The 27462-nt window shown below is 45.9% G+C and overlaps 1 protein-coding gene across 1 annotated transcript in view; it reads left to right on the top strand.

The window, feature by feature from the left end:
* LRPPRC (leucine rich pentatricopeptide repeat containing) overlaps window positions 1-27462 on the top strand; it is a 179083-nt gene that overhangs the window by 56392 nt on the left and 95229 nt on the right. Inside the window, exons 16-21 of the mRNA XM_069768609.1 lie at window positions 600-657; window positions 5490-5596; window positions 5857-5934; window positions 11217-11255; window positions 11970-12086; window positions 18799-18929. Coding sequence (XP_069624710.1) covers window positions 600-657; window positions 5490-5596; window positions 5857-5934; window positions 11217-11255; window positions 11970-12086; window positions 18799-18929 — 530 coding nt within the window. The remainder of the gene's footprint in view (window positions 1-599; window positions 658-5489; window positions 5597-5856; window positions 5935-11216; window positions 11256-11969; window positions 12087-18798; window positions 18930-27462) is intronic.

Genomic DNA, 27462 nt, shown 5'->3' with positions numbered 1-27462 from the left:
TTTTTTTTTTTTTTTTTTTTTTTTTAGGGTCATGTAAGGGGGGCTCGTTGGCTCCCTGCATTGGGTGCTGTCCGGTTCTGCTCGGACAGGTTCCCCTTGGGCTGGGTATTGCAGATCCACTTTACCCCCAGATCTCTGCCTGGCTAGGACCACTGGTCAATAAAATATTAGAGAATGATTTATTTTTTCCCTTTCCTTTGGTTTTTACAGTAATCCCCCCCTTTATACCCCTATAATACAGACATAAAAGTTTCAGCCGGTACCTGAAATAACTCGTGTTACAGCCGACTCTTTTATCTCTGATCCGAAAGACCTTCTGTCTGTTCCCATCGCTCCGGGACATGAGAGGGTTAAAAGGTTTCGTCTGCCAGAAAATACTGTTCTTTTGTGCAGCGGCGTTTTGTCCCCGTATCTGTTTTTATTTTCTCCTGGAGTAAATTACTGTGATGCGGCATGGAATAATATGTCAGCGGAGAGACGCTTTATTATTTGGAGAATTCAATTTCAGTCACCAGCCGGCCCCGGGTTTCTGTGTATTTTTCTCCCTTTTTTTTTTTCCTTTCACTTGGCTGCAATAGATGATTATTCTGTCTTAACAGATAACAGGGCTCTTGTACAAGGACGGCTCCGACAGCAAAGATTCTTCAAGACCGACTGGTAGCGTTTCAATTTCTATGATTGTAACTTATCCATAAATCTGTTCTCGTGTGTAATGACCGGGCGCCAGGGATTACAGCCGTAAACTGATTGCTGCTTTTTTACAAAAAAGGGTTGGCGTAGCGTCCTGATTATCTCATATGGAAACATGTTTAGAGGCATTAATATTATGTTGTTATTCATTTATTATTACACATGGTGGCCATAGTATTAACATGAATGCTTAACAAATTCATAAAAAAAAAAATCAGTGTTTTGTGAGTGTATACGTACGTATGTATGTGTGTGTATATATATATATATATATATATATATATATATATATATATATATATATATATATATATTTATTGCTGAATGTGTGTGTGTGTGTATGTCCGGGATTGTCATCTGCACCGTCACAGCTACAGCCACAAAATTTGGCACAGTCACACGTCTGGACCCTGAGAGCGTCATTGGCTATGTTGTGAGGTGAAATTTTAACTCTGCACTTTCCAATTCACCAAAAATTTTGCCCCTATCTACATAATGGGGAAAAGTGTTGGAGGCAAATTGACAGCTGCCAGATGTGAACAAGGGGGACTTAAAGAATGAGAACGATGGCGCCAAAGAGTATATACCGGACAGTTGCTAAGGTGGGGCCCCGACATGGGATACTCACCACACACGGGGATATGAACACACACACAAAATGCGCCACACACTACCACATGCTTGAAAACTTATTACCCTCAGCACACATTTCACCACACATACACCAACCTCGCCACATACATGTCGAAACACAAAAGTCGGCGCTCAAAACTCGCCACGTGCAAAACTCGCCACATGCAAAAACTAGGCTCACGCAAAACTCGCCACAAGTGCAAAACTCACCTCATGGAAAACTCGCCACATGCAAAACTTGCACATTCGGAAAAATTGCCACATGCACAAAATTTGCAACACATGCAAAAGTTGCCTCACACAAAACTTGCACATACTCAAAAGGCACCACACATAAAACTCGCCACGCACAAAGCTCGCCATGCGCAAAACTTGCTGCACACAACTTGCTACACTAACCTGTCACATGCAACTCGACACACAAAAAGTTGCTACACGCATGTCGCCACACAAAACTCATCTCACAAAAGTCGCTACATGCATGTCTCCACACGCAACTCAACACACAACTTGACAAACGAAACTCGCCCTAAAACACACACAAGTCTGGTATTATCCTTCAAAAATAAAAATCTGATTAATAAGCAGACAAACTACAAGAGCAACAAATGTACCATATAGGAAATACGGCAGCTGTCAGTCACATGACCTGTCTATTATGTGTATGTGTGAGCTAATGTATACTGCCAGGGGGAGGGCTTCCTGTTGGCTGGGGATTTATCAGGCTGCCAATTTAGCTTACAAATACTGAGGTAAAAATACTGAGCAAATAACATGTGAACGAGGTCTAATACAGGAGGAGATGACACACAGGTATATACTATATACAGGGGAGATGACACACAGATATATACTATATACAGGAGAGATGACATACAGGTATATACTATATAGAGGAGGAGATGACATACAGGTATATACTATATACAGGGGAGATGACACACAGATATATACTATATACAGGAGAGATGACACAGGTATATAATATATAGAGGAGGAGATGACATACAGGTACATACTATATACAGGAGGAGATGACATACAGGTATATACTATATACAGGAGGAGAGAACACACAGGTATATACTATATACAGGAGCAGATGACGTACAGGTATATAGTATATACAGGAGATGACATACAGGTATATGCTATATATAGAATATGACATACAGGTATATACTATATACAGGAGATGACATACAGGTGTATACTATATATAAGGGAGATGACAAACATGTATATACTGAGGTGAAAATGAGAGGTGTGAGGTGAAAATGAAAAGGTGTGAGTGCAAAATGAGAGGAGTGAGGGAAAATAGTGGAGTGATCGGAAAATGACAGATGTGAGGTCGAAATGACAAGTGTTAGGGGGGAATGAGAGGAGTGAGGGGGAAAATGAGAGATGTGAGGGGGAAAAAGTGAGATGCTATAACTAACCACAGATAATTACTATGCCCAGGCAACGCCGGGCTCTTCAGCTAGTATGTGTGTGTGTGTATATATATATAGATAGATAGATAGCTAGATAGATATAGATATATATTCACAAGACACTGATATTTTTTTTTTTATGAATTTGTTAAGCATTCATGTTAATACTATGGCCACCATGTGTAATAATAAATGAATATCCATCTATATGTATATATCTATATATATCAATCACGCATACATACACACACACAACTTAAAGAGGTTTTCTCAAAAACAAAGTTAATTTTAAAGGGAACCTGTCACCCCGTTTTTTGAGATTGAGCTATAAATACTGTTAAATAGGGCCTGCAAACTCTGCTTTGGGAAAATGGCCGCCGCGATCTCTAATGCGCACGCACGGCATCCCGCGGCCATTTTCCTGAAGCCCCGTGCAGCAGAGCACTCGATCTGCGCACGCGCGGCCCCAGGAAGATGGCCGCCCCCACCGACGAAAGGGATGACAGCGCAGATCGCGCGCTGCTTGTTCACCACTACGCCACTACGCCACCAACGTAAAGCTGAGGAAGAACCAGCGATGTCACCACGCCCTCCCGACCTGACCAGCCTGATTGACAGGCGAAAACGGCGACTTTGGTAAGTTATTTCTCAGCATAGGTGGGGAATCGGGGTACACTACATACACTATAGGAACACACAGCGCAGGCCCTATTTAACAGTATTTATAGCTCAATCTCAAAAAACGGGGTGACAGGTTCCCTTTAATCATTGTTTTAATCAATAGATCTTTGAATAGCAATAATTTCCACAATTAGATGCCATTTAAAAAAAAAAAAAAATGTTCCTGTGCTGAGATAATCTCGTGTCCCTGCTGTGTACTGTGTAATGGCTGAGCCCTAGAAAGTCAAGCGCCCCTACTTACTATGTTAGATGTGTGAGCATGCTCAGATAACACCTTATCCGAGCACGTTCGCTCATCACTAGTTACAAAACGTTTCTGAGTATGGAACGTGATGCATGGGCTTAGCCACAAGTCTCCTGACACATGGCTGGTCCGTACTTGGACCGTGATATACAGACATTCAGCCATAGGGTGTTAGCACACATTCAGGATTTGCAGCAGAAAATTCTGCTGCAAACCCTGATGTGTTGGAAGGAAAATCACTGTAAAATAATCTTGTTTTTGTTGCATATGTGTAAGGATTTTTTTGAAAAATTTTTAAGGCGGATTTTCCCCCACTCATCAGCGTAGGTAAAATCTGCATCAAAAATGCTGAAAAAAATTAACATCCTGCAGATTTACAGTAAGTCTGCTGCAGATCTGCAAGAAAAAAAAAAGCAACATGTTCATGAGACTTCAGGAAGCTTTCACTTTATACTGCTTGTGGCAAAACTTCCCAGAAAAAAAGGTGACAAAAACGCAACTTGTGCACAAACCCTAAGGCTATGTTTCTATGGTCAGGAATCCTTCAGGATTTGCTGCGGATTGGACTCTGCGTACAGCATAGTGGATTGGATTTTATGAAATCCTGTCTCCACTATGCGTGCAGGGCCGCATCCGGCGGCCCTGCGTAACCGGACATGCGGCGCGTCTTTATAGACCGCAGCATGTCTATTTATCTTGCAGAAACGCTCAGTCTCCAAAAGATAAATAACACAGTCAATGAATACGATGCGGTGATTCTTTGTGTTCAATGAACACATGCGGAATCACCGCGCGTACAACAGGGGGCAGCGCTTTGGGCGGAGCGGGGTATCAGCTGCTTCCAAAGCGCAGGGAAGCCTGAATGTTTAAACATAGCCTTAAGGGTAATAAAATGGCTCCGAAACGGTTACATAAGACAAAAAAAAGTAATAGAACAATGAAAAGCTTTGGTCTTCATAGTAACGTCAGGTTATAGCCAATTGTCAAAAATAGAATATAACTTATCTATCTATCATCTATCTATTATCTATCATCTACCTATTATCTATCTATCATCTATCTATCTATCTATCTATCTATCTATCTATCTATCTATCTATCTATCTATCTATCCTATATCTATATATCTATATCCTGTATATATATTATATTGTTGTGATTGTGTATATATTTAAAATTTTACCCTGGTCTAAAAAAAAATAATAAATGAACACCAGCTTATACGGGAATAAATCTAGAGGTATAAGATGTATTTAAAAATGATTATACATGGAATTGCAAAAAACAAACGGCGTTTTCGCCCCATTTTTGGGCCTCTTTTTAAGAGTTATAGAAAAAACAATTCTACATCCCTGAGATTAAAATCCAAGATCAAATTAAGGTTAAATTAGGACATAGCAAAATGACTAATTTTATTTTGGTCATTAACCTGATCTGCGCGCAGTCTTACACTTGTAGTCACTCCTCGCATCTTCTCTGGGGGTGACGGGAATATTTATATGATTTCGGAGAGGGTAGAAAAAAAAAAAAACAATAAGCTTTGAGGAAAATTTAGTGGTGAAAAGCTGTCAGTGGGTCTGAAAATAATTAATATTCTTTTCAGTCACCAGTTAGATGTGTGCTCCCAAACCACATAATCTCTATGCCTCAGTGATCATTGTTGCCGTTGCAGCCTCTCATCAGGGTGACATCTCACACCAAAATGATTTCTTATAAATTAATCTTGATAACATGACAGTCCCGGTAATTTCACCAGAACGCTTTCTCTCTCTCTTTTTTTTTTTTCCCCTCTTCTTTTCTCGCTGTAGAATGTATTGGCTATTTTCTGTATTACGTGATTGACAGAATGAGTGACTCGGAGGCACAGGCCATGGAGGAGCATCTGAGACAATACTTCCATCAGCTGAAGGAGATGGTACCATTTTCATTTTTTTCCCCTCTCTTCTACATAATGCCTGATCCGGCTGACATGTATCTATTAGATTTTTAAATTGCTGCTTTTAAGTAAAACCAGACCACTTCTCAATGTCATGCCAGAAGTTGGAGACTTAAATTATGTCGGAGATAATTCCTGTTAGACAGATTTCATTTAGTCTGTGTTTTAAAACTAACGTTTTTTTTATCTCTATATATTTTTTTTTACCCCACCCCTCCATTTTTTTTTTTCTGGTACAGGGCTTAACGGTTGACACAAAACGGTACAGGGGGATCCTCAAGTTGATGGAACGTCATGGACTCGCACAGTTAGAGGAGGTGGGTGTATGTGGGAACGGACTCGAATAACATATGTGCGTGTATAATACATGTAATATACACTAATATATTGTGTGTATAGAATACTAGGCCTCAAAGCCTTGAAGAAAAATGTTTGGTTGCTATGGGCAACTAATCAGAGCTGGGCTTTCAGTTTTGCAACTGCTCTGGTAAAATGAAAGCTGCGCGGTTATTGGTTGCCCTAGGTTTACATAATCTGCACATTATGGGTTTGAATACGTTTATTTATCTATAGCCACAAATTGGAGGCAGCTCTCCAGAGTCAGATGATGATGGAAAAATATATATATATTTTTTTTTTCTCTCGATCATCTGAATTTGGAGTGCTGCCCCCAATTATAAGATTTTTCTGTATGGAAGAGGTTTATGGTGATTTTGCTTTTATTTCTTGTATTTCTATCTAATATCTCAGTTTTTATATGATTAGTTGCTATGGGCAACCGTCAGTTTCTCTTTTAGACAGGTTTGAGTAATCTGCACAATATGGGTTTGAATCTGTCCGTCCATCCAGCCATCATCCATCCATCCATCCATCCATCCATCCATCCATCTCATAACTCTTATAGACTTCAGTGGTGATAACAGATCTCTGGGTGACTTGCTGATTGGAATCGGTTGGTCCTGTTGCACGCACCTTTGAGTTTTTGGACACCTGAAAAACAAAGAAAAAGACCCCATGTATTAAACATTGAACCGGTCATCTCTCATGATTATAGAACCAAAAACACATGGGCTACTTGCACAGTGAACAAGTCTCTAGAAACCTGTTCACACCACCAAGAAACTTGAAGACACAAAAAGAGCACAGCGAGGTCAAAAATACTCTGTTGTAAAGAAGTCACAGTAAATAAGCAAGTGCTAATCAAAAAATGAAAAAAAAAATACAGGGTATTTAGTTAATACTTTTTTTTTTTTGCAAAGAAATGTATATTAACCCCTTAAGCCCCGTGGGTGGTTTGCACGTTAATGACCGGGCCAATTTTTACAATTCTGACCACTGTCCCTTTATGAGGTTATAACTCTGGAACGCTTCAACGGATCTTGGCGATTCTGACATTTTCTCGTGACGTATTGTACTTCATGGTAGTGGTAAAATTTATTCGATATAACTTGCGTTTATTTGAGAAAAAAACGGAAATTTGGCGAAAATTTTGAAAATTTCGCAATTTTCCAACTTTGAATTTTTATACCCTTAAAACACAGAGAGATGTCATGCAAAATACTTAATAAGTAACATTTCCCACATGTCTACTCTACATCAGCACAATTTTGGAACCCAAATTTTTTTTTTATTAGGGAGTAATAAGGGTTAAAAGTTGACCAGCAATTTCTCATTTTTACAACACCATTTTTTTTTTTAGGGACCACATCTCATTTGAAGTCATTTTGAGGGGTCTATATGATAGAAAATACCCAAGTGTGACACCATTTTAAAAACTGCACCCCTCAAGGTGCTCAAAACCACATTCAAGAAGTTTATTAACCCTTCAGGTGTTTTACAGGAATTTTTGGAATGTTTAAATAAAAATGAATATTTAACTTTTTTTCACACAAAATTTATTTCAGCTCCAATTTGTTTTATTTTACCAAGGGTAACAGCAGAAAATGGACCCCAAAAGTTGTTGTACAATTTGTCCTGTGTACGCTGATACCCCACATGTGGGGATAAACCACTGTTTGGGCGCATGGCAGAGCTCGGAAGGAAAGGAGCGCCATTTGACTTTTCAATGCAAAATTGACTGGAATTGAGATGGGACGCCATGTTGCGTTTGGAAAGCCCCTGATGTGCCTAAACATTGAAACCCCCCACAAGTGACACCATTTTGGAAAGCAGACCCCCTAAGGAACTTACCTAGATGTGTTTTGAGAGCTTTGAGCCCCCAAGTGTTTCACTACAGTTTATAACGCAGAGCCGTGAAAATAAAAATTCTTTTTTTTTTCTTCACAAAAATGATTTTTTTAGCCCCCAGTTTTGTATTTTCACAAGGGTAACAGGATAAATTGGACCCCAAAAGTTGTTGTCCAATTTGTCCTGAGTACGCCGATACCCCATATGTGGGGGGGAACCACTGTTTGGGCGCATGGCAGAGCTCGGAAGGGAAGGAGCGCCATTTGGAATACAGACTTAGATGGATTGGTCTGCAGGCATCACGTTGCATTTGCAGAGCCCCTGATGTACCCAAACAGTAGAAACCCCCCACAAGTGACCCCATATTGGAAACTAGACCTCCCAAGGAACCTATCTAGATGTGTTGTGAGAACTTTGAACCCCCAAGTGTTTCACTGCAGTTTACAACGCAGAGCCGCGAAAATAAAAAAAAATCTTATTTTTCCCACAAAAATGATTTTTAGCCCCCCACATTTTTATTTTCCCAAGGATAACAGGACAAATTGGACAACAACTTTTGGGGTCCAAGTTCTCTTGAGTACGCGGATACCCCATATGTTGGGGTAAACCCCTGTTTGGGCGCACCGGAGAGTTCGGAAAGGAAGGAGCACTGTTTTACTTTTTCAACGCAGAATTGGCTGGAATTGAGATCGGACGCCATGTCGCGTTTGGAGAGCCCCTGATGTGCCTGAACAGTGGAAACTCCCCAATTCTACCTGAAACCCTAACCCTAACACACCCCCTAACCCTAATCCCAACAGTAACCCTAACCACACCCCTAACCCTGACACACCCCTAATTCTAATCCCAACCCTAATCCCAACCGTAAATATAATCCAAACCCTAACTTTAGCCCCAACCCTAACCCTAGCCCCAACCCTAGCCCCAACCCTAGCCCTAGCCCTGATGGGAAAATGTAAATAAATACATTTTTTTTATTTTATTTTTCCCTAACTAAGGGGGTGATGAAGGGGGGTTTGATTTACTTTTATAGCGTTTTTTATATCTGATTTTTATGATTGGCAGCCGTCACACACTAAAATACGCTTTTTTTAATAGCAAAAAAAGTTTTTGCGTCTCCACATTTTGAGACCTATAATTTTTCCATATTTTGGTCCACAGAGTCATGTGAGGTCTTGTTTTTTGCGGGACGAGTTGACGTTTTTATTGGTAACATTTTTGGACACGTGACAGTTTTTGATCACTTTTTATTCCGATTTTTGTGAGGCAGAAAGACCAAAAACAAGCTATTCATGAATTTCTTTTGGGGGAGGCGTTTATACCGTTCCGCGTTTCGTAAAGTGGATGAAGCATTTTTATTCGTCGGGTCAGTACGATTACAGCGATACCTCATTTATATCCTTTTTTTATGTTTTGGCGCTTTTATACGATTACAGCTATTTCATAGAAAAAATAATTATTTTGGCATCGCTTTATTCTCAGGACTATAACTTTTTTACTTTTTTGCTTATTATGCTTTGTGGCGGCTCGTTTTTTGCGGGACAAGATGACGTTTTCAGGGGTATCATGGTTATTTATATCCGTCTTTTTGATCGCGTGTTATTCCACTTTTTGTTCGGCGGTATGATAATAAAGCGGTTTTTTGGCTCGTTTTTTTTTTTCTTCTTTTCTTACGGTGTTCACTGAAGGGGTTAACAAGTGGGACAGTTTTAAAGGTTGGGTCGTTATGGACGCTGCGATACTAAATATGTGTACTTTTATTGTTTTGTTTGTTTTTTTTTTTAGATAAAGAAATTTATTTATGGGAATAATATTTTTTTTTTTTAATTTATTTATTTAGTAATTTTTTTATTTTTTTTTTTACACTTGTGGAAATTTTTATTTTTTTTACTTTGTCCCGGGGGAGGACATCACAGATCACCGATCTTACAGTTTGCACAGCACTCTGTAAGATCGGCGTTCTCACTGACATCGCTGCAGGCTTACCAGCACCTGCAGGCGACCCGGAAGTACTCCCTGCAGGACCCGGATGCAGCTCCGCGGCCATTTTGGATCCGGGGCCTGCAGGGAGAAGACGTTCGGTACAAGGTGAGCACATCACCTTGTACCGATCGTCTCAGGGAAGCACGCAGGGAGCCCCCTCCCTGCGCGATGCTTCCCTGTACCGCCGGCACACCGCGATCATGTTTGATCGCGGTGTGCCGGGGGTTAATGTGCCGGGAGCGGTCCGTGACCGCTCCTGGCACATAGTGCCGGATGTCAGCTGCGATAGTCAGCTGACACCTGGCCGCGATCGGCCGCACTCCCCCCGTGAGCGCGGCCGATCGCATATGACGTACTATCCTGTCACTGGGAATTAAGTCCCAGGTCACCTCGACGGGATAGTACGTCATATGGGATTAAGGGGTTAAGCTGCTCCACCAATCGCCAAGGTATACCCATAATAGAGCAGTCCTGTCTAATGTGTATATAATCCATATCTGATGTATTTAAAAACCTGATCTGTATAGTACCTGTATAAGCAGGGTTCAGAGGGAAAATATCTATGTGGACATGCTAGATGGAACAGCTTCAGTGCAAATGGCCCACAGAGGAGTGGTGGACTCCCCAGTCTTGTAGAAACAAGGGAACAATTACAGAACCAAAAACACATGGGCTACTTGCACAGTGAGCAAGTCTGTAGAAACCTGTTCACACCACAAAGAAACTTGAAGGCACAAAAAGAGCACACATGATTAGACTGTTTAATGAGATTCTTGCCTTAAGATGCTCTAAAATTGATATATTTTAGGGTTATCACCCTACCTTCTGCAATTCCTCTGTTATTCCTCCTGGATATTAACAACTGTCTGTGTACTGACTCAGTCTGACCCTCTTGGTACTGAGGGAAGAGTTCGGACACCCCACTTCCCCACTGGTAACACCCAGGTGCCCGTTTATTCATTTATTTGTCGGTGAAGTAACCTCCCATAGTAACCGCTAGTGGGAATCCTTTTGTTTGGGGTCTTCAGCGATCTGAGACCTAATGGACTGACACATGATGACCTGTCTGTAGGATCGCTCCTCAGTGTGTGACCATTTCGGATCAGAATACCAGTACCACATGTTGCTGGAGCGCAGGGGCCCTTCCACTGTTTTTCCAGGCTCAGCATTTCATTTGTGATCCGGTGCTGCCGCCGTGCCCCCTTCTAGTAAGAATAAGTCACTTCTCACATAATACCTGAATCACTGCTCATTCTAAAAGTAAAATCCTCTATTTCCTATACATTTTATGATTTTACTTGACAAGAATCTAAATCGAGTCCTTGGCTCCTTCATATCCAAATGTAAAATATTGCCAAGATGATGTATATCGGCATCCTCCTCCTGTAATATCACGCCTTAATTTTTACTTCTTGACTTATCTCTGTAGGACCTTAAGAAGTTACTGAAATCCAGTGAATCATTCACGGTGGGTGTATACCAGTCTTGCGCAGTTTTTTTAGTTCCCAGTTTAATTTACCATTTAGGCTACAGTTTTTAAGTGTTTAACAGTGTTGTCTTAACGGCTTTGTCCACTTTTTAATATTGCCCTTAAATGCATTTATTTGGTAAAAAAAAAACATGTTTAAGTGGGTACCATTAAAAAATGCTCACAGTTTGCCTTTTTCAGCCTCTCTTACTATTGCTGGCTGCAGAATGAGTTCACTAATATACAGTCAGTGAGCTCATTCTGACCATCTCATGGTGAGTTTGTGACTGTTTTTGCTGTGTTTTTGAGCTCCTCTCAGCTGCATTATATGTAGAGGTTGAGCCTAAACCCCATAATCCCCAGTCCTCCTTGTTCTTGATGGCATAGTGGTTTGGCAAATTTCGACAGTAGGTGCAAAGCTGCTCACAGCTGGCAGAACCCACTAATCTAGAAGTTACTTATCCTGGATGGGTGATTATGGGGTACATCACCCGCCTACAGGAAAGGTGATGACGTCAGCCATTCTCCACGGTACTGCTCTCTGTCCTCTCTGGTCCTCTAGGAGACGAGCGGAGCGTCCGAGCGCGTGTACAGTGTTGCTCCATTCCATTCGCTTCTTTAGGGCGACCCATGGGGATTGCAGTATTGAACCACCTCTAAATGACCTATCGGAGTGAATAAAAAGATATTTGGTTTTTTTTTCCTCTGCCCCAGGTGGAACCTCTTGAAAACATTGCTGCACTGGAAGAAGAGCTTGTAAAGCTGGAAAACGAGAACCAGCCTATTCAATCAGTATTATTTAGACTTCTTGGCTTCCTACGTGCAACTAAGGTAATCGTAAATGTATGCGCTGGCTCCCGGGAAGACTTTTTTTAATTTTTTTTATTTTAAAGCCTAAAGTGATGTGATTTTGTCCATTCCCCACCACCACTCCTCCAAAAAAGTTAAAAGCCTTTGTCCCTCACAAATTAGACCTGATTCTCTTGCTCTAGAACTTTCCATACCCCTTTTGTAGGGGATGTTTTGTCTTTCATCGGTACTCTGCCAGCACTATAGGTCCCGTGACTTCCTTTCCCTCATTCCCTGCAGGTATTGTGCCAGATAGTTGAGTGGTTTGCCAGGCCTGAACTGAATTTTATTTTGGGTGCTGAAAACATTACTTTGGGTAAATAAAGTTTTGTTAGTCATTGTATTGGCTGTTGGGCCATAAGTGACCATCAAGGCTTATGTCCTCGAAGGCTCTGAGCACTTAAATGGTCACAAACCAGTGTTTATGCAGACAGAATACAAAAATAATGAGGTTATTTGTAATTTGGAGACTTGGGAGGAGATTTATTATGACCAGCATACTTTGGTTGTGCATACTTCTTCATAACTCAGGCGCATTACTTGCTGTGCATGCGCCATAAAATGAAATGACTGGCATAGATTTGCACTATTCCTAGCGCCACCTTCTGGCCTAAATTATAGTAAACGACCCCCAAGCTACAATCACTTTTCCAAAAAAGTGCCGTCCGCAAAAGAGAAAGTTAAAGAAGTCTTAAATTATGGTGCAAATATGGTATGCACCATCATTTTACACTTATTTTTTACTCCACAAAACTGTCATAACCTCATTAATAAATCTGCCCCTCTGTTGCTTTTCCAAATGTGTTTCACAAATGTTTATTTTTCTGTCGACATAGCCGTATGAGGCAGTCTCTGTTGTAGCAAAATAATTTTACATATTTTAGAAAGCAAACTAAGGTAAGGGTATGTTCACACGTTCAGGATTTCCATCCTTTTTTTTTCAGGACAGTTTTTTTTTAAAAAACTGCAGCTCTTGGCAGAAAACGCAGGTCCTTTTTTTGTCCTTTTTTGATGCGTTTTTTTATCCTTTTTTTTATGCAGTTTTCTATGCAGAGACTGTGTGTTTCCTAGGAAGCTTTTTAGGGCTAAAATGGCTGAAAATACCCTAACCCTACCCCTAACCCTACCCCTAACCCTAACCCTACCCCTAACCCTACCCCTAACCCTACCCCTAACCCTACCCCTAACCCTACCCCTAACCCTACCCCTAACCCTACCCCTAACCCTACCCCTAACCCTACCCCTAACCCTACCCCTAACCCTACCCCTAACCCTACCCCTAACCCTACCCCTAACCCTACCCCTAACCCTACCCCTAACCCTACCCCTAACCCTACCCCTAACCCTACCCCTAACCCTACCCCTAACCCTACCCCTAACCCTACCCCTAACCCTACCCCTAACCCTACCCCTACCCCTAACCCTACCCCTAACCCTACCCCTAACCCTAACCCTAACCCTAACCCTAACCCTAACCCTAACCCTACCCCTAACCCTACCCCTACCCCTATTCTAACCTTAGTGAAAAAAAAAAAAAAAAATTCTTAATTTTTTTATTGTCCCTACCAATGGGGGTGACAAAGTGGGGGGGGGGGGTGTCATTTACTATTTTTTTATTTTGATCACTGAGATAGGTTATATCTCAGTGATCAAAATGCACTTTGGAGCGAATCTGCCGGCCGGCAGATTCGGTGGGCGCACTGCGCATGCGCCCGCCATTTTGCAAGATGGCGGCGCCCAGGGAGAAGACGGCCGGACGGACGCCGGGTAAGTATAAAGGGGGGAGATTAGGGCACGGGGGGGGGGGGCATCGGAGCACGGGGGTGGGGGGCATCGGAGCACGGGGGGGCGGGATCGGAGCACGGGGGGGCAGCCACACTCCGCCCACGCACTTCCGCCCGCTCCCCCGCACTTCCTGCTGCAGCGGTTCTGCACATCAAATCGCAGTAAAACCCGCAGATATATTTTTGATCTGCGGGTTTTACTGCGATTTTGACCTCACAATGGAGGTCTATGGGTGCAGAACCGCTGCGGTTCAGGAAAAAGAAGTGACATGCTCCTTCTTTTTTGCCGCAGCTATTCTGCGCGGCTTTTTAAACGAAATTACGGATCATGTGCACAGCAGTGACTGTTTTCCATAGGGTTACATTGTTATGTACCCTGCATGGAAAACAGCTGCGGAACCGCAGCGGCAAAACCGCTGCGGTTCCGCAGTAAAAAACGCACTGTGTGAACATGACCTAAATTAATCAAGCTTTTATGTGGACATCCACAACATATGCGTCCAGACATCACTTGGGTCTGTCTGATGAGACCCCAGTAAAAAATAGTTTAGGAAGCTCTGTTTTACCAAAAACCTCTCGACCTATCAAAACTTCTCTTAAAGAAGGTGTCCACTACTTGGACAACTTGTTCTCATGCCCCTCTCTTAATGCCTATACTCACCTCCCGTGTGAACGTCCATCTCACGGTGTCGGCACTCACTCTCTCGGTGCTCCCATTCAGTTGTTGTGCCGCTTGTGCCCAATCAGAGCTGGCGTAGCTGTTCCCGCTTCCTGTCGAATTGAGCAGGAAGAGGAAGTGAGAGATCAGCTGCAGCCCGCCCGGACTTCCTCTTCCTGTTCAATTTGTCCGAAGGCGGGGCCAGTGATGCCAGCTCTGATTGGGCGCCGGCGTCACGTGTCACAACAACCTCACGGGAGGGACTCCCTGGACCGCGAGTGGCCACACCACAGGAACGGGAGGGGAGTATAGACTTGATTATTTTATGCGGGCCAAAGATTTTGATCAAGAAGGCGTTGTCCAACGCCTCTTTAACTTGTCAAGTTTTTTTTTTTTTAAGTTAAATTTTAATTTTGGTACAATCTATGCAAGGAATTTGGACATCCGAACGCTGTACATGACATTTTATAATAATTTAAACAGCCCAGACTTGTTTTTTGTATGTAAAAAAAAAAAAATTGGTTTGAAATGGAGAAATACGAAGTATAAGAAGATAATGCTTGGCAGTGTTTGGCAGCGGAGGGGTTAATGCCGACACGAGCCCGTGCTGAACACTCGGGTCCGATAGGACTTGTCATCCGTGCCGCGTCCCCGCTCAGAGCCGCAGCTCTCGTCATTTCTATCTATATTGTCAAGCAACAGATATGCGTTTCCGGCGATTTGCAAGTCAAATTGCGGCATTTTTTTAATGCTGGGATTGAAATTCCATTTTCCCGTCGGAGGCTCAGCATTTTGCAAGATAAAGGCATTCATACTATCCGCCACTAGACATCCAGCTGCACTTCAGAGTCATTTCTCGAGAGCGCCTACAATTTGTGGGATATCATCAGACATTTGGGGGCAATTTCTTGTTCTGAGCGATTTTTCATGCCTTACCCATGGCAAGAAGATGATTGCGGCGGGGGTGTATTTTTGTATCTCTGGAAATCCACTTTAAGATTACTTGGTTGTGACAACATTACGGATAACATAGTATTTGAAGCCTGAGATAATTTAAAGGTTTAGTCCTCGACAGGCGGTGTTTAGAGGAACGTTCCGTTTTGTGCCCGCGACATTTTAACTAACCTTTTCATGCACGCTTATCGTGCACCGTACTCGGTAATTGTGTTTTGTGTTTAAACAGCTCGTAGTCAGACATGTATCATCCTCCCTGTTTTTTTCCCTTCCTATTTTTGTTTTATTTTGTATGTTTGATAATGCCATATGCAGTTTACTATTTTTCTGCACTGAAATTTGCAGATCTCAACCATAATGACATCTAATGGGCAAAAGACAGAAATGAAATGCAACTGCGTAGAACCATCCTGCGCCAAAAATGTCTGATCAATGCAATCAGACAATTTGGCATAGTTCTCATGATTGCTGGGATTCTTATCAGTCTTCATAACTGAAGCCCATGACTACTGGAGATTGAATGGAGCTCTGCGATGTGGGTACCACGGGTCTGCGGAATGGGATCTCCCTGACACTGGTCTGCGCTGGTGCTGCACCTAGACATCCAATTGGAGAATACAAGCGGTGGATGCACTTTTTCTGGACCTACCATAGAAATGAGGCAACCTGCGCATATTTGTCGCCACCTCTTGTTCATTTTCTCTACTGTTCTAATTGTTGGCTCTCAACTCTTGGTAGTGGGGAAGGGCAGGTCGTTGGCTCTCTATTGGTAGTGGGGAAGGGCGGGTCTTTGGCGCTCTATTGGTAGTGGGGAAGGGCGGGTCGTTGGCGCTCTATTGGTAGTGGGGAAGGGCGGGTCCTTGGCTTTCTATTGGTAGTGGGGAAGGGCAGGTCTTTGGCTCTCTATTGGTAGTTGGGAAGGGCAGGTCGTTGGATCTATTGGTAGTGGGGGAGGGCAGGTCATTGGCTCTCTATTGGTAGTGGGGGAGGGCTGGTTGTTGGCTTTCTTCGTAGTGGGGGAGGGCGGGTCGTTGGCTTTCTACTCTTGGTAGTGGGGAAGGGCAGGTCGTTGGCTCTATTGGTTATGGGGGAGGGCGGGTTGTTGGCTCTCTATTGGTAGTGGGGAAGGGCGGGTCGTTGGCTCTCTATTGGTAGTGGGGAAGGGCGGGTCGTTGGCTCTCTATTGGTAGTGGGGAAGGGCGGGTTGTTGGCTTTATTAGTTGTCGGGGAGGGCGGGTTGTTGGCTCTCTATTGGTAGCGGGGGAGGTTGGGTCGTTGGCTCTCTATTGGTAGTGGGGAAGGGCGGGTCGTTGGCTCTCTATTGGTAGTGGGGGAGGGCGGGTTGTTGGCTCTCTATTGGTAGCGGGGGAGGTTGGGTCGTTGGCTCTCTATTGGTAGCGGGGAAGGGCGGGTCGTTGGCTCTCTATTGGTAGTGGGGAAGGGCGGGTCGTTGGCTCTCTATTGGTAGTGGGGAATGGCGGGTCGTTGGCTCTCTATTGGTAGTGGGGAATGGCGGGTCGTTGGCTCTCTATTGGTAGTGGGGAATGGCGGGTCGTTGGCTCTCTATTGGTAGTGGGGAATGGCGGGTCGTTGGCTCTATTGGTAGTGGGGAAGGGCGGGTCGTTGGCTCTCTATTGGTAGTGGGGAAGGGCGGGTCGTTGGCTCTCTATTGGTAGTGGGGAAGGGCGGGTCGTTGGCTCTCTATTGGTAGTGGGGAAGGGCGGGTCGTTGGCTCTCTATTGGTAGTGGAGAAGGGCGGGTCGTTGGCTCTCTATTGGTAGTGGGGAAGGGCGGGTCGTTGGCTCTCTATTGGTAGTGGGGAAGGGCGGGTCGTTGGCTCTCTATTGGTAGTGGGGAAGGGCGGGTCGTTGGCTCTCTATTGGTAGTGGGGAATGGCGGGTCGTTGGCTCTCTATTGGTAGTGGGGAATGGCGGGTCGTTGGCTCTCTATTGGTAGTGGGGAAGGGCGGGTCGTTGGCTCTCTATTGGTAGTGGGGAAGGGCGGGTTGTTGGCTTTATTAGTTGTCGGGGAGGGCGGGTTGTTGGCTCTCTATTGGTAGCGGGGGAGGTTGGGTCGTTGGCTCTCTATTGGTAGTGGGGAAGGGCGGGTCGTTGGCTCTCTATTGGTAGTGGGGGAGGGCGGGTTGTTGGCTCTCTATTGGTAGCGGGGGAGGTTGGGTCGTTGGCTCTCTATTGGTAGCGGGGAAGGGCGGGTCGTTGGCTCTCTATTGGTAGTGGGGAAGGGCGGGTCGTTGGCTCTCTATTGGTAGTGGGGAATGGCGGGTCGTTGGCTCTCTATTGGTAGTGGGGAATGGCGGGTCGTTGGCTCTCTATTGGTAGTGGGGAATGGCGGGTCGTTGGCTCTATTGGTAGTGGGGAAGGGCGGGTCGTTGGCTCTCTATTGGTAGTGGGGAAGGGCGGGTCGTTGGCTCTCTATTGGTAGTGGGGAAGGGCGGGTCGTTGGCTCTCTATTGGTAGTGGGGAAGGGCGGGTCGTTGGCTCTCTATTGGTAGTGGAGAAGGGCGGGTCGTTGGCTCTCTATTGGTAGTGGGGAAGGGCGGGTCGTTGGCTCTCTATTGGTAGTGGGGAAGGGCGGGTCGTTGGCTCTCTATTGGTAGTGGGGAAGGGCGGGTCGTTGGCTCTCTATTGGTAGTGGGGAATGGCGGGTCGTTGGCTCTCTATTGGTAGTGGGGAATGGCGGGTCGTTGGCTCTCTATTGGTAGTGGGGAATGGCGGGTCGTTGGCTCTCTATTGGTAGTGGGGAATGGCGGGTCGTTGGCTCTCTATTGGTAGTGGGGAATGGCGGGTCGTTGGCTCTCTATTGGTAGTGGGGAATGGCGGGTCGTTGGCTCTCTATTGGTAGTGGGGAATGGCGGGTCGTTGGCTCTCTTCTTTGTAGGACATAGGGGCGTTTTTGTTTCTCTCTCTACAGGAAGTGTGGGCGAGTCTTTGTTTTACACCTCTTCTCTAATGCATACAGAAATTATACAAAGGTGGACTTTAGTCCAGAGCAGGCAAACTACTGGACAATGGTTGGGCCATCTCAGTACCTATAGTGCTGGCAGAATGCCGATAAGGATTAATCACCCACTTAAGAAAGAGTGGATGGCAAATTACAGACCATTGAGAATTCATAGTTCATTATCACTATCGGAAATGAATTTATTTGAAATATGCTTCACTTCATATTTGACTATACTTCAACCATTGTAATAATGTTACATCTGTAGAGGAAGCTATTCTATCTGATTCGATAGTTTGAATGATTTTGAGGGTAAAATATCTGCCTCTTATTTCAGGATTTGCCGAAGGCCTTGCAATTAAAAACCAAATATGAAGACCTTTTTACTTTTGGCATGTACATGACGCTACTGGCGATCTGCTGTGAAGAAAATAATGCACAGGAGGCATTAAAGGTGAAAAGAGAGATGTAAGTAGGCAGGAGCTGGAGTGTTGCGCAAATGAAGACGGGACACAGATTTCTTTCAGACTCTGCACGCCCCATAGCTTGGAAGAAATAAGCATAAAGAATTAAGATGTTTTCTCAACAACCGCACCGACGATATGGGCATACAGTTATGACTTGTTTAACCATTCTGTCACCTGTATTCCCATTAATAGCTTAAAAACGTCCTGGGAGGGTGACATTCCCTTTAAACAAAGCTCCACTGCGTAGACATCTAAATGATTAAATTCTGACTGCACTCAGCTGCCACTAGAGGGCGTTTTATGCTTAATGTGTAGGTCTGATTTGAGCACTAAAACCCTATTCGGTAAGCTGAGATGGCCGCTGCAGACGGCATTTTATCATTTGTCATAGTTTGGCAGATATGGAGGGAATTTGCCATTATTACCGTATTTTCCGGCGTATAAGACGACTTTTTGACCCCTAAAAATTGTCCCAAAAGTTAGGGGTCGTCTTATACGCCGGGTACGGTGTGTGCAGGGAGCGATCCTGCATGTCGGCGTGTGGTTCCCAGGGTCTGGAGGAGAGGAGACTCTCCTTCAGGCCCTGGGATCCATATTCATGTAAAAAATAAAGAATAAAAATAAAAAACATGGATATACTCACCCTCGGACGGCCCCTGGCTCACAGCGCTGCTAGCGTCTCCCTCTGTTCCTAAGGAATGCAGTGAGTGAAGGACCTTCGATGACGTCGCGGTCAGGTGACCGGTCACCTGACCGCTCATGTGACCGGTCACCTGACCGCTCATGTGACCACGACGTCATCGAAGGTCCTTCACTCACTGCATTCCTTTGGAACGGAGGGAGACGCTAGCAGCACTGTGAGCCACGGGCCGTCCGAGGGTGAGTATATCCATGTTTTTTATTTTTATTCTTTATTTTTTACATGAATATGGATCCCAGGGCCTGAAGGAGAGTCTCCTCTCCTCCAGACCCTGGGAACCACACGCCGTATAAGATGACTGGGCGTATAAGATGACCCCCGTCTTATACGGCGGGCATATCCCAAATTCCATATTTTATATGGAAAAGTTGGGGGTCGTCTTATACGCCCAGTCGTCTTATACACCAGAAAATACGGTAATCTCTAAAATATATACCGTATATACTCGAGTATAAGCCGACCCGAGTATAAGCCGACCCCCCTAATTTTGCCACAAAAAACTGGGAAAACTTATTGACTCGAGTATAAGCTTAGGGTGGAAAATGGAGCAGCTACCGGTTAATGTCAAAAATAAAAATAGATACCAATAAGAGTAAAATTAATTGAGACATCAGTAGGTTAAGTGTTTTTGAATATCCATATTGAATCAGGAGCCCCATATAATGCTCCACACAGTTCAATATTGCCCCATAGATGCTCCATATAAAGCTGTGCCCCATATACAATGCTCTGCACCGTTCATTATTGCCCCATAGCTGTGCCATATAGTGCTCTGCACCGTTCATTATTGCCCCATAGCTGTGCCATATAGTGCTCTGCACCGTTCATTATTGCCCCATAGCTGTGCCATATAGTGCTCTGCACCGTTCATTATTGCCCCATAGCTGTGCCATATAGTGCTCTGCACCGTTCATTATTGCCCCATAGCTGTGCCATATAGTGCTCTGCACCGTTCATTATTGCCCCATAGCTGTGCCATATAGTGCTCTGCACCGTTCATTATTGCCCCATAGCTGTGCCATATAGTGCTCTGCACCGTTCATTATTGCCCCATAGCTGTGCCATATAGTGCTCTGCACCGTTCATTATTGCCCCATAGCTGTGCCATATAGTGCTCTGCACCGTTCTTTATTGCCCCATAGCTGTGCCATATAGTGCTCTGCACCGTTCATTATTGCCCCATAGCTGTGCCATATAGTGCTCTGCACCGTTCATTATTGCCCCATAGCTGTGCCATATAGTGCTCTGCACCGTTCTTTATTGCCCCATAGCTGTGCCATATAGTGCTCTGCACCGTTCATTATTGCCCCATAGCTGTGCCATATAGTGCTCTGCACCGTTCATTATTGCCCCATAGCTGTGCCATATAGTGCTCTGCACCGTTCATTATTGCCCCATAGCTGTGCCATATAGTGCTCTGCACCGTTCATTATTGCCCCATAGCTGTGCCATATAGTGCTCTGCACCGTTCATTACTGCCCCATACCTGTGCCATATAGTGCTCTGCACCGTTCTTTATTGCCCCATAGCTGTGCCATATAGTGCTCTGCACTGTTCATTATTGCCCCATTGATGTACCATAGAAAGCTGTGCCATTGCTGCTGCTGCAATAAAAAAAAATGCCATACTCACCTCTTGCTTGCAGCTCCCGGCGTCTTGTCCCGGCGTCTCTCTGCACTGACTGATCAGGCAGAGGGCGCCGCGCACACTAGACAGGTGAATATGTAATACTTACCTGCTCCCGGCGTCCCGCTTCTTCCCCCGGACAGCTGGTCTTCGGTGCCGCTGCCTCTTCCTCTATCAGCGGTCACCGTTACCGCTGATTTGAGAAATGAATATGCGGCTCCACCCCTATGGGAGTGGAGTCCATATTCAATTTTCTAATGAGCGGTCCCAAGTGACCGCTGAAGAGGGGGAAGAGCTGCAGCACCCGAAGACCGTGAGACGGCAGGGGGAGCGCCAGGATCGCCGGGACTAAATGAGTATGCCTCAGCGCCCTCTCCCCCTCACCCGCCGACCCTGCCGCCCACCGTGACTCGAGTATAAGCCGAGAGGGGCACTTTCAGCCCAAAAATTTGGGCTGAAAATCTCGGGTTATACTCGAGTATATACGGTATATTAGGCCGAGGTCCATTTTTAAATGTAATTTTTGAAACAATTGTTTTGATATACCAAATATTTTTATCTTTGACATCCGACTGACGTGACCATTTGCTGTACAGGATGCTATAGGAGTGCTCCGCTGAGTGCTGCGCCTCTTTGACTGGGATTGGCACTCTGCTTTTCTTAGGAGAGGCACTGTATGAACTTAAAAAACACTATATAAACGAGGGGTCTGAAATCCATGTAGAAAAAAGTTATTTTGACTGTCCACATTTTTTGCAGGATGAGATGACCGTTTTAGTGATCCCATTTATTTTACTGTACACCTTTTTGAACATTTTTGGCGTGTTATTGTTTGAAATGGCATTAATTGTGTAGTTTATGGCACAGTTTTATAGCTTGGGTAAATACGGATGCAGCAATAATAAATGTGCACTTTTTTGTTTTAATTTGTACATAAAACAGCATTTTTATTGACAAAATATTTTAGCCTATTTTTGTGTTTTTTTATAATTACATTTTTACAATTGTCTTTTTTTCCTTTCTCCTTTTCCCCCCCAATTGGCTCCATGTAATAATATTGTCTTGCAATTAGCACATATTAATTCTGGCTAACATCTTATTATGTCCCTCCCATCCTGGTCCCCATGTTGCAGTAATGTCATCCACCCATCCTGGTCCCCATGTTGCAGCAATGTCCTCCCCTCCTCCACCATACTGGTACCCATGTTGCTGTAATGTCCCCCACCAGTCATTTCCCCCACAAGTCATGTCTCCCACAATCCTGGTCCCATGTTGCTACAATGTCCTCCCCTCCTCCCCCATCCTGGTGCCCATGTTGCAGCAGTGTCCGTCCCCCTCTATCCTGGTTCCCATGTTGCAGCAATGTCTGTCCCCCCTCTATCCTGGTCCCCATGTTGCAGCAATGTCCTTCCCTCTCTATCCTGGTCCCCATGTTGCACCAATGTCTGACCCCCCTCTATCCTGGTCCCCATGTTGCAGCATTGTCCCCATGTTGCAGCAATGTCCGTCCCCCTCTATCCTGGTCCCCATGTTGCAGCAATTTCCGTCCCCCCTCTATCCTGGTCCCCATGTTGCAGCAATGTCCGTCCCCCTCTATCCTGGTCCCCATGTTGCAGCAATGTCTGTCCCCTCTCTATCCTGGTCCCCATGTTGCAGCAATGTCTGTCCCCCCTCTATCCTGCTCTTCAAGTTGCAGCAATGTCCGTCCCTTCTCTATCCTGGTCTCCATGTTGTAGCAATGTCTGTCCCCCTGTATCCTGGTCCCCATGTTGCAGCAATGTTTGTCCCCTCTCTATCCTGGTCCCCAGGTTGCAGCAATGTCCGTCCCCTCTCTATCCTGGTCCTCATGTTGCAGCATTGTCCCCATGTTGCAGCAATGTCCGTCCCCCTCTATCCTGGTCCCCATGTTGCAGCAATGTCTGTCCCCCCTCTATCCTGGTCCCCATGTTGCAGCAATGTCCGTCCCCTCTCTATCCTGGTCCCCATGTTGCAGCAATGTCCGTCCCCTCTCTATCCTGGTCCCCATGTTGCAGCAATGTCCGTCCCCCCTCTATCCTGGTCCTCATGTTGCAGCAATGTCCGTCCCCTCTCTATCCTGGTCGCCATGTTGCAGCAATGTCCGTCCCCCCTCTATTCTGGTCTTCATGTTGCAGCAATGTCCGTCCCCCCTCTATCCTGGTCCTCATGTTGCAGCAATGTCTGTCCCCCCTCTATCCTGGTCCCCATGTTGCAGCAATGTCCGTCCCCTCTCTATCTTGGTCTTCATGTTGTAGCAATGTCTGTCCCCCCTCTATCCTGGTCCCCATGTTGCAGCAATGTCCGTCCCCCTCTATCCTGGTCCCCATGTTGCAGCAATGTCTGTCCCCTCTCTATCCTGGTCCCCATGTTGCAGCAATGTCTGTCCCCCCTCTATCCTGCTCTTCAAGTTGCAGCAATGTCCGTCCCTTCTCTATCCTGGTCTCCATGTTGTAGCAATGTCTGTCCCCCTGTATCCTGGTCCCCATGTTGCAGCAATGTTTGTCCCCTCTCTATCCTGGTCCCCAGGTTGCAGCAATGTCCGTCCCCTCTCTATCCTGGTCCTCATGTTGCAGCATTGTCCCCATGTTGCAGCAATGTCCGTCCCCCTCTATCCTGGTCCCCATGTTGCAGCAATGTCTGTCCCCCCTCTATCCTGGTCCCCATGTTGCAGCAATGTCCGTCCCCTCTCTATCCTGGTCCCCATGTTGCAGCAATGTCCGTCCCCTCTCTATCCTGGTCCCCATGTTGCAGCAATGTCCGTCCCCCCTCTATCCTGGTCCTCATGTTGCAGCAATGTCCGTCCCCTCTCTATCCTGGTCGCCATGTTGCAGCAATGTCCGTCCCCCCTCTATTCTGGTCTTCATGTTGCAGCAATGTCCGTCCCCCCTCTATCCTGGTCCTCATGTTGCAGCAATGTCTGTCCCCCCTCTATCCTGGTCCCCATGTTGCAGCAATGTCCGTCCCCTCTCTATCTTGGTCTTCATGTTGTAGCAATGTCTGTCCCCCCTCTATCCTGGTCCCCATGTTGCAGCAATGTCCGTCCACTCTATCCTGGTCCCCATGTTGCAGCAATGTCTGTCCCCCCTCTATCCTGGTCCTCATGTTGCAGCAATGTCTGTCCCCCCTCTATCCTGGTCCCCATGTTGCAGCAATGTCCGTCTCCTCTCTATACTGGTCCCCATGTTGCAGCAATGTCCGTCCCCCCTCTATCCTGGTCCCCATGTTGCAGCAATGTCTGTCCCCCCTCTATCCTGGTCCCCATGTTGCAGCAATGTCCGTCTCCCCTCTATCCTGGTCCTCATGTTGCAGCAATGTCTGTCCCCCCTCTATCCTGGTCGCCATGTTGCAGCAATGTCCGTCCCCCCTCTATCCTGGTCCTCATGTTGCAGCAATGTCTGTCCCCCCTCTATCCTGGTCCCCATGTTGCAGCAATGTCCGTCCCCTCTCTATCCTGGTCTTCATGTTGTAGCAATGTCTGTCCCCCCTCTATCCTGGTCCCCATGTTGCAGCAATGTCCGTCCACTCTATCCTGGTCCCCATGTTGCAGCAATGTCCGTCCCCTCTCTATCCTGGTCCCCATGTCGCAGCAATGTCCGTCCCCCCTCTATCCTGGTCCTCATGTTGCAGCAATGTCTGTCCCCCCTCTATCCTGGTCCCCATGTTGCAGCAATGTCTGTCCCCCCTCTATCTTGGTCCCCATGTTGCAGCAATGTCCGTCCCCCCTCTATCCTGGTCCCCATGTTGTAGCAATGTCTGTCCCCTCTCTATCCTGGTCCCCATGTTGCAACAATGTCCGTCCCCCCTCTATCCTGGTCCTCATGTTGCAGCAGTGTCCATCCCCCTCTATCCTGGTCCCCATGTTGCAGCAATGTCCGTCCACCCTCTATCCTGGTCCCCATTTTGCAGCAATGTCCGTCCCCCTCTATCCTGGTCCCCATGTTGCTGCAATGTCTGTCCCCCCTCTATCCTGATCCCCATGTTGCAGCATTGTCCGTCCCCCTCTATCCTGGTCCCCATGTTGCAGCAATGTCCGTCCCCCCTCTATCCTGGTCCTCCATGTTGCAGCAATGACCGTCCCCCCTCTATCCTGGTTCCCATGTTGCTGCAATGTCCGTCCCCCTCTATCCTGGTCCCCATGTTGCAGCATTGTCCCCATGTTGCTGCAATGTCTGTCCCCCCTCTATCCTGGTTCCCATGTTGCAGCAATGTCCCCATGTTGCTGCTATGTCCGTCCCCCCTCTATCCTGGTCCCCATGTTGCAGCATTGTCCCCATGTTGCTGCAATGTCTGTCCCCCCTCTATCCTGGTCCCCATGTTGCAGCAATGTCCGTCCTCCCTCTATCCTGGTCCCCATGTTGCTGCAATGTCCGTCCCCCCTCTATCCTGGTCCCCATGTTGCAGCAATGTCCGTCCTCCCTCTATCCTGGTCCCCATGTTGCTGCAATGTCCGTCCCCCCTCTATCCTGGTCCCCATGTTGCTGCAATGTCCGTCCCCCCTCTATCCTGGTCCCCATGTTGCAGCATTGTTCCCATGTTGCTGCAATGTCCGTCCCCCTCTATCCTGGTCCCCATGTTGCAGCATTGTCCCCATGTTGCTGCAATGTCTGTCCCCCCTCTATCCTGGTTCCCATGTTGCAGCAATGTCCCCATGTTGCTGCTATGTCCGTCCCCCCTCTATCCTGGTCCCCATGTTGCAGCATTGTCCCCATGTTGCTGCAATGTCTGTCCCCCCTCTATCCTGGTCCCCATGTTGCAGCAATGTCCGTCCTCCCTCTATCCTGGTCCCCATGTTGCTGCAATGTCCGTCCCCCCTCTATCCTGGTCCCCATGTTGCAGCAATGTCCGTCCTCCCTCTATCCTGGTCCCCATGTTGCTGCAATGTCCGTCCCCCCTCTATCCTGGTCCCCATGTTGCTGCAATGTCCGTCCCCCCTCTATCCTGGTACCCATGTTGCTGCAATGTCCGTCCCCCCTCTATCCTGGTCCCCATGTTGCAGCATTGTCCCCATGTTATACATATTAATCCAAATGACCTAAGCAAAAGGCTTGGTCACATTCCGTAACAATAATCAAACCACAGTACCAGCAAGATAAATAAACTAATGGCACAAGGAATGTAAAATCTAACAAATTTTATTATAATAAACCAACATTAAACATGTATCACAAATACCTAGGTACCTCAAACCACAACTAGAGGCCACTAGGAGTAAAGCACAAATCACAACTGCTATATTGATAAATAACAGGCAAAAAAAGTGTATATGCACAACATGGTGTGTTACAGAACACATATAGAACCTCTCTTTACCGCACTATAGTTAAATCCACTGGCATAAGCCTAAGTGACAAACAAGCCAAGGTAACCTATTCATGTGTATAATCCACTACCTGCATGATGCCTAAATATCAACATAGCAAATATGTATCGGTATATTACCTGTGAGGTGCCCGCGTCCTAGTACGCAACCCACCCCGATGCGCGTTTCGCCAGTTCTTCTTCTTCACCCCCGGAAAAATAAACATAGCAGGATACAATCCTTTCAGAATACATTCAGTTTCAAATAAGTCAACCCCAATAACCAATAACAACCCCCCTCCTTTAGATAGCTTTGGATCCCATCCTTACTGGAGCTCACGTGCCTGCGGACCCCATGACACCATTCGAGTGGCTGTGTGTTTGAGACCCCTGATAAAAATTGTACATGCTCCGCTCAGCCCTACAAGGAGCAGAACCGATCATAGCTGGAGGGGCGCAGTGCTTCTTCATTTCAGTGGGGATTCTAACATCACTGAATATCAAAACTTTTGACGTTTTACAGAAATTGCATTTTCACTTGAACATTAAAGGAGTACTATCAAGTTTGGAAGTTATCCCTTATCCATAATATAGGAGATAATTTCACCATCACTGGGACCCCACCAATCCTGAGTGTGAATGTAGTTGATGACTGCTGCTCTAGTTATTTTTAATGAGGATGCTGGAGATAGCTGCTCGCAGCGCTAGGATGGTCTTTGCCACTCCTAAAGGAATGAATAGAGTGAAGGATCGACCGCTACTCCCTTCACACAGGCTCTTCAGATCCCCTGTTATCTGGATCAGCGGGGGTCGGACCCTCAGCAGTCAGGATGTTGTGCCCTATCCTATGGATGGGGGAAAAACTTCCAATCTTAAAACACTATCCCTTTAA

Source organism: Ranitomeya imitator, chromosome 5 (assembly GCF_032444005.1).
Source record: "Ranitomeya imitator isolate aRanImi1 chromosome 5, aRanImi1.pri, whole genome shotgun sequence".
In the NCBI taxonomy this organism is placed as follows: Eukaryota; Metazoa; Chordata; class Amphibia; order Anura; family Dendrobatidae; genus Ranitomeya; species Ranitomeya imitator.
This window is presented reverse-complemented; position numbering and strand designations above follow the sequence as displayed.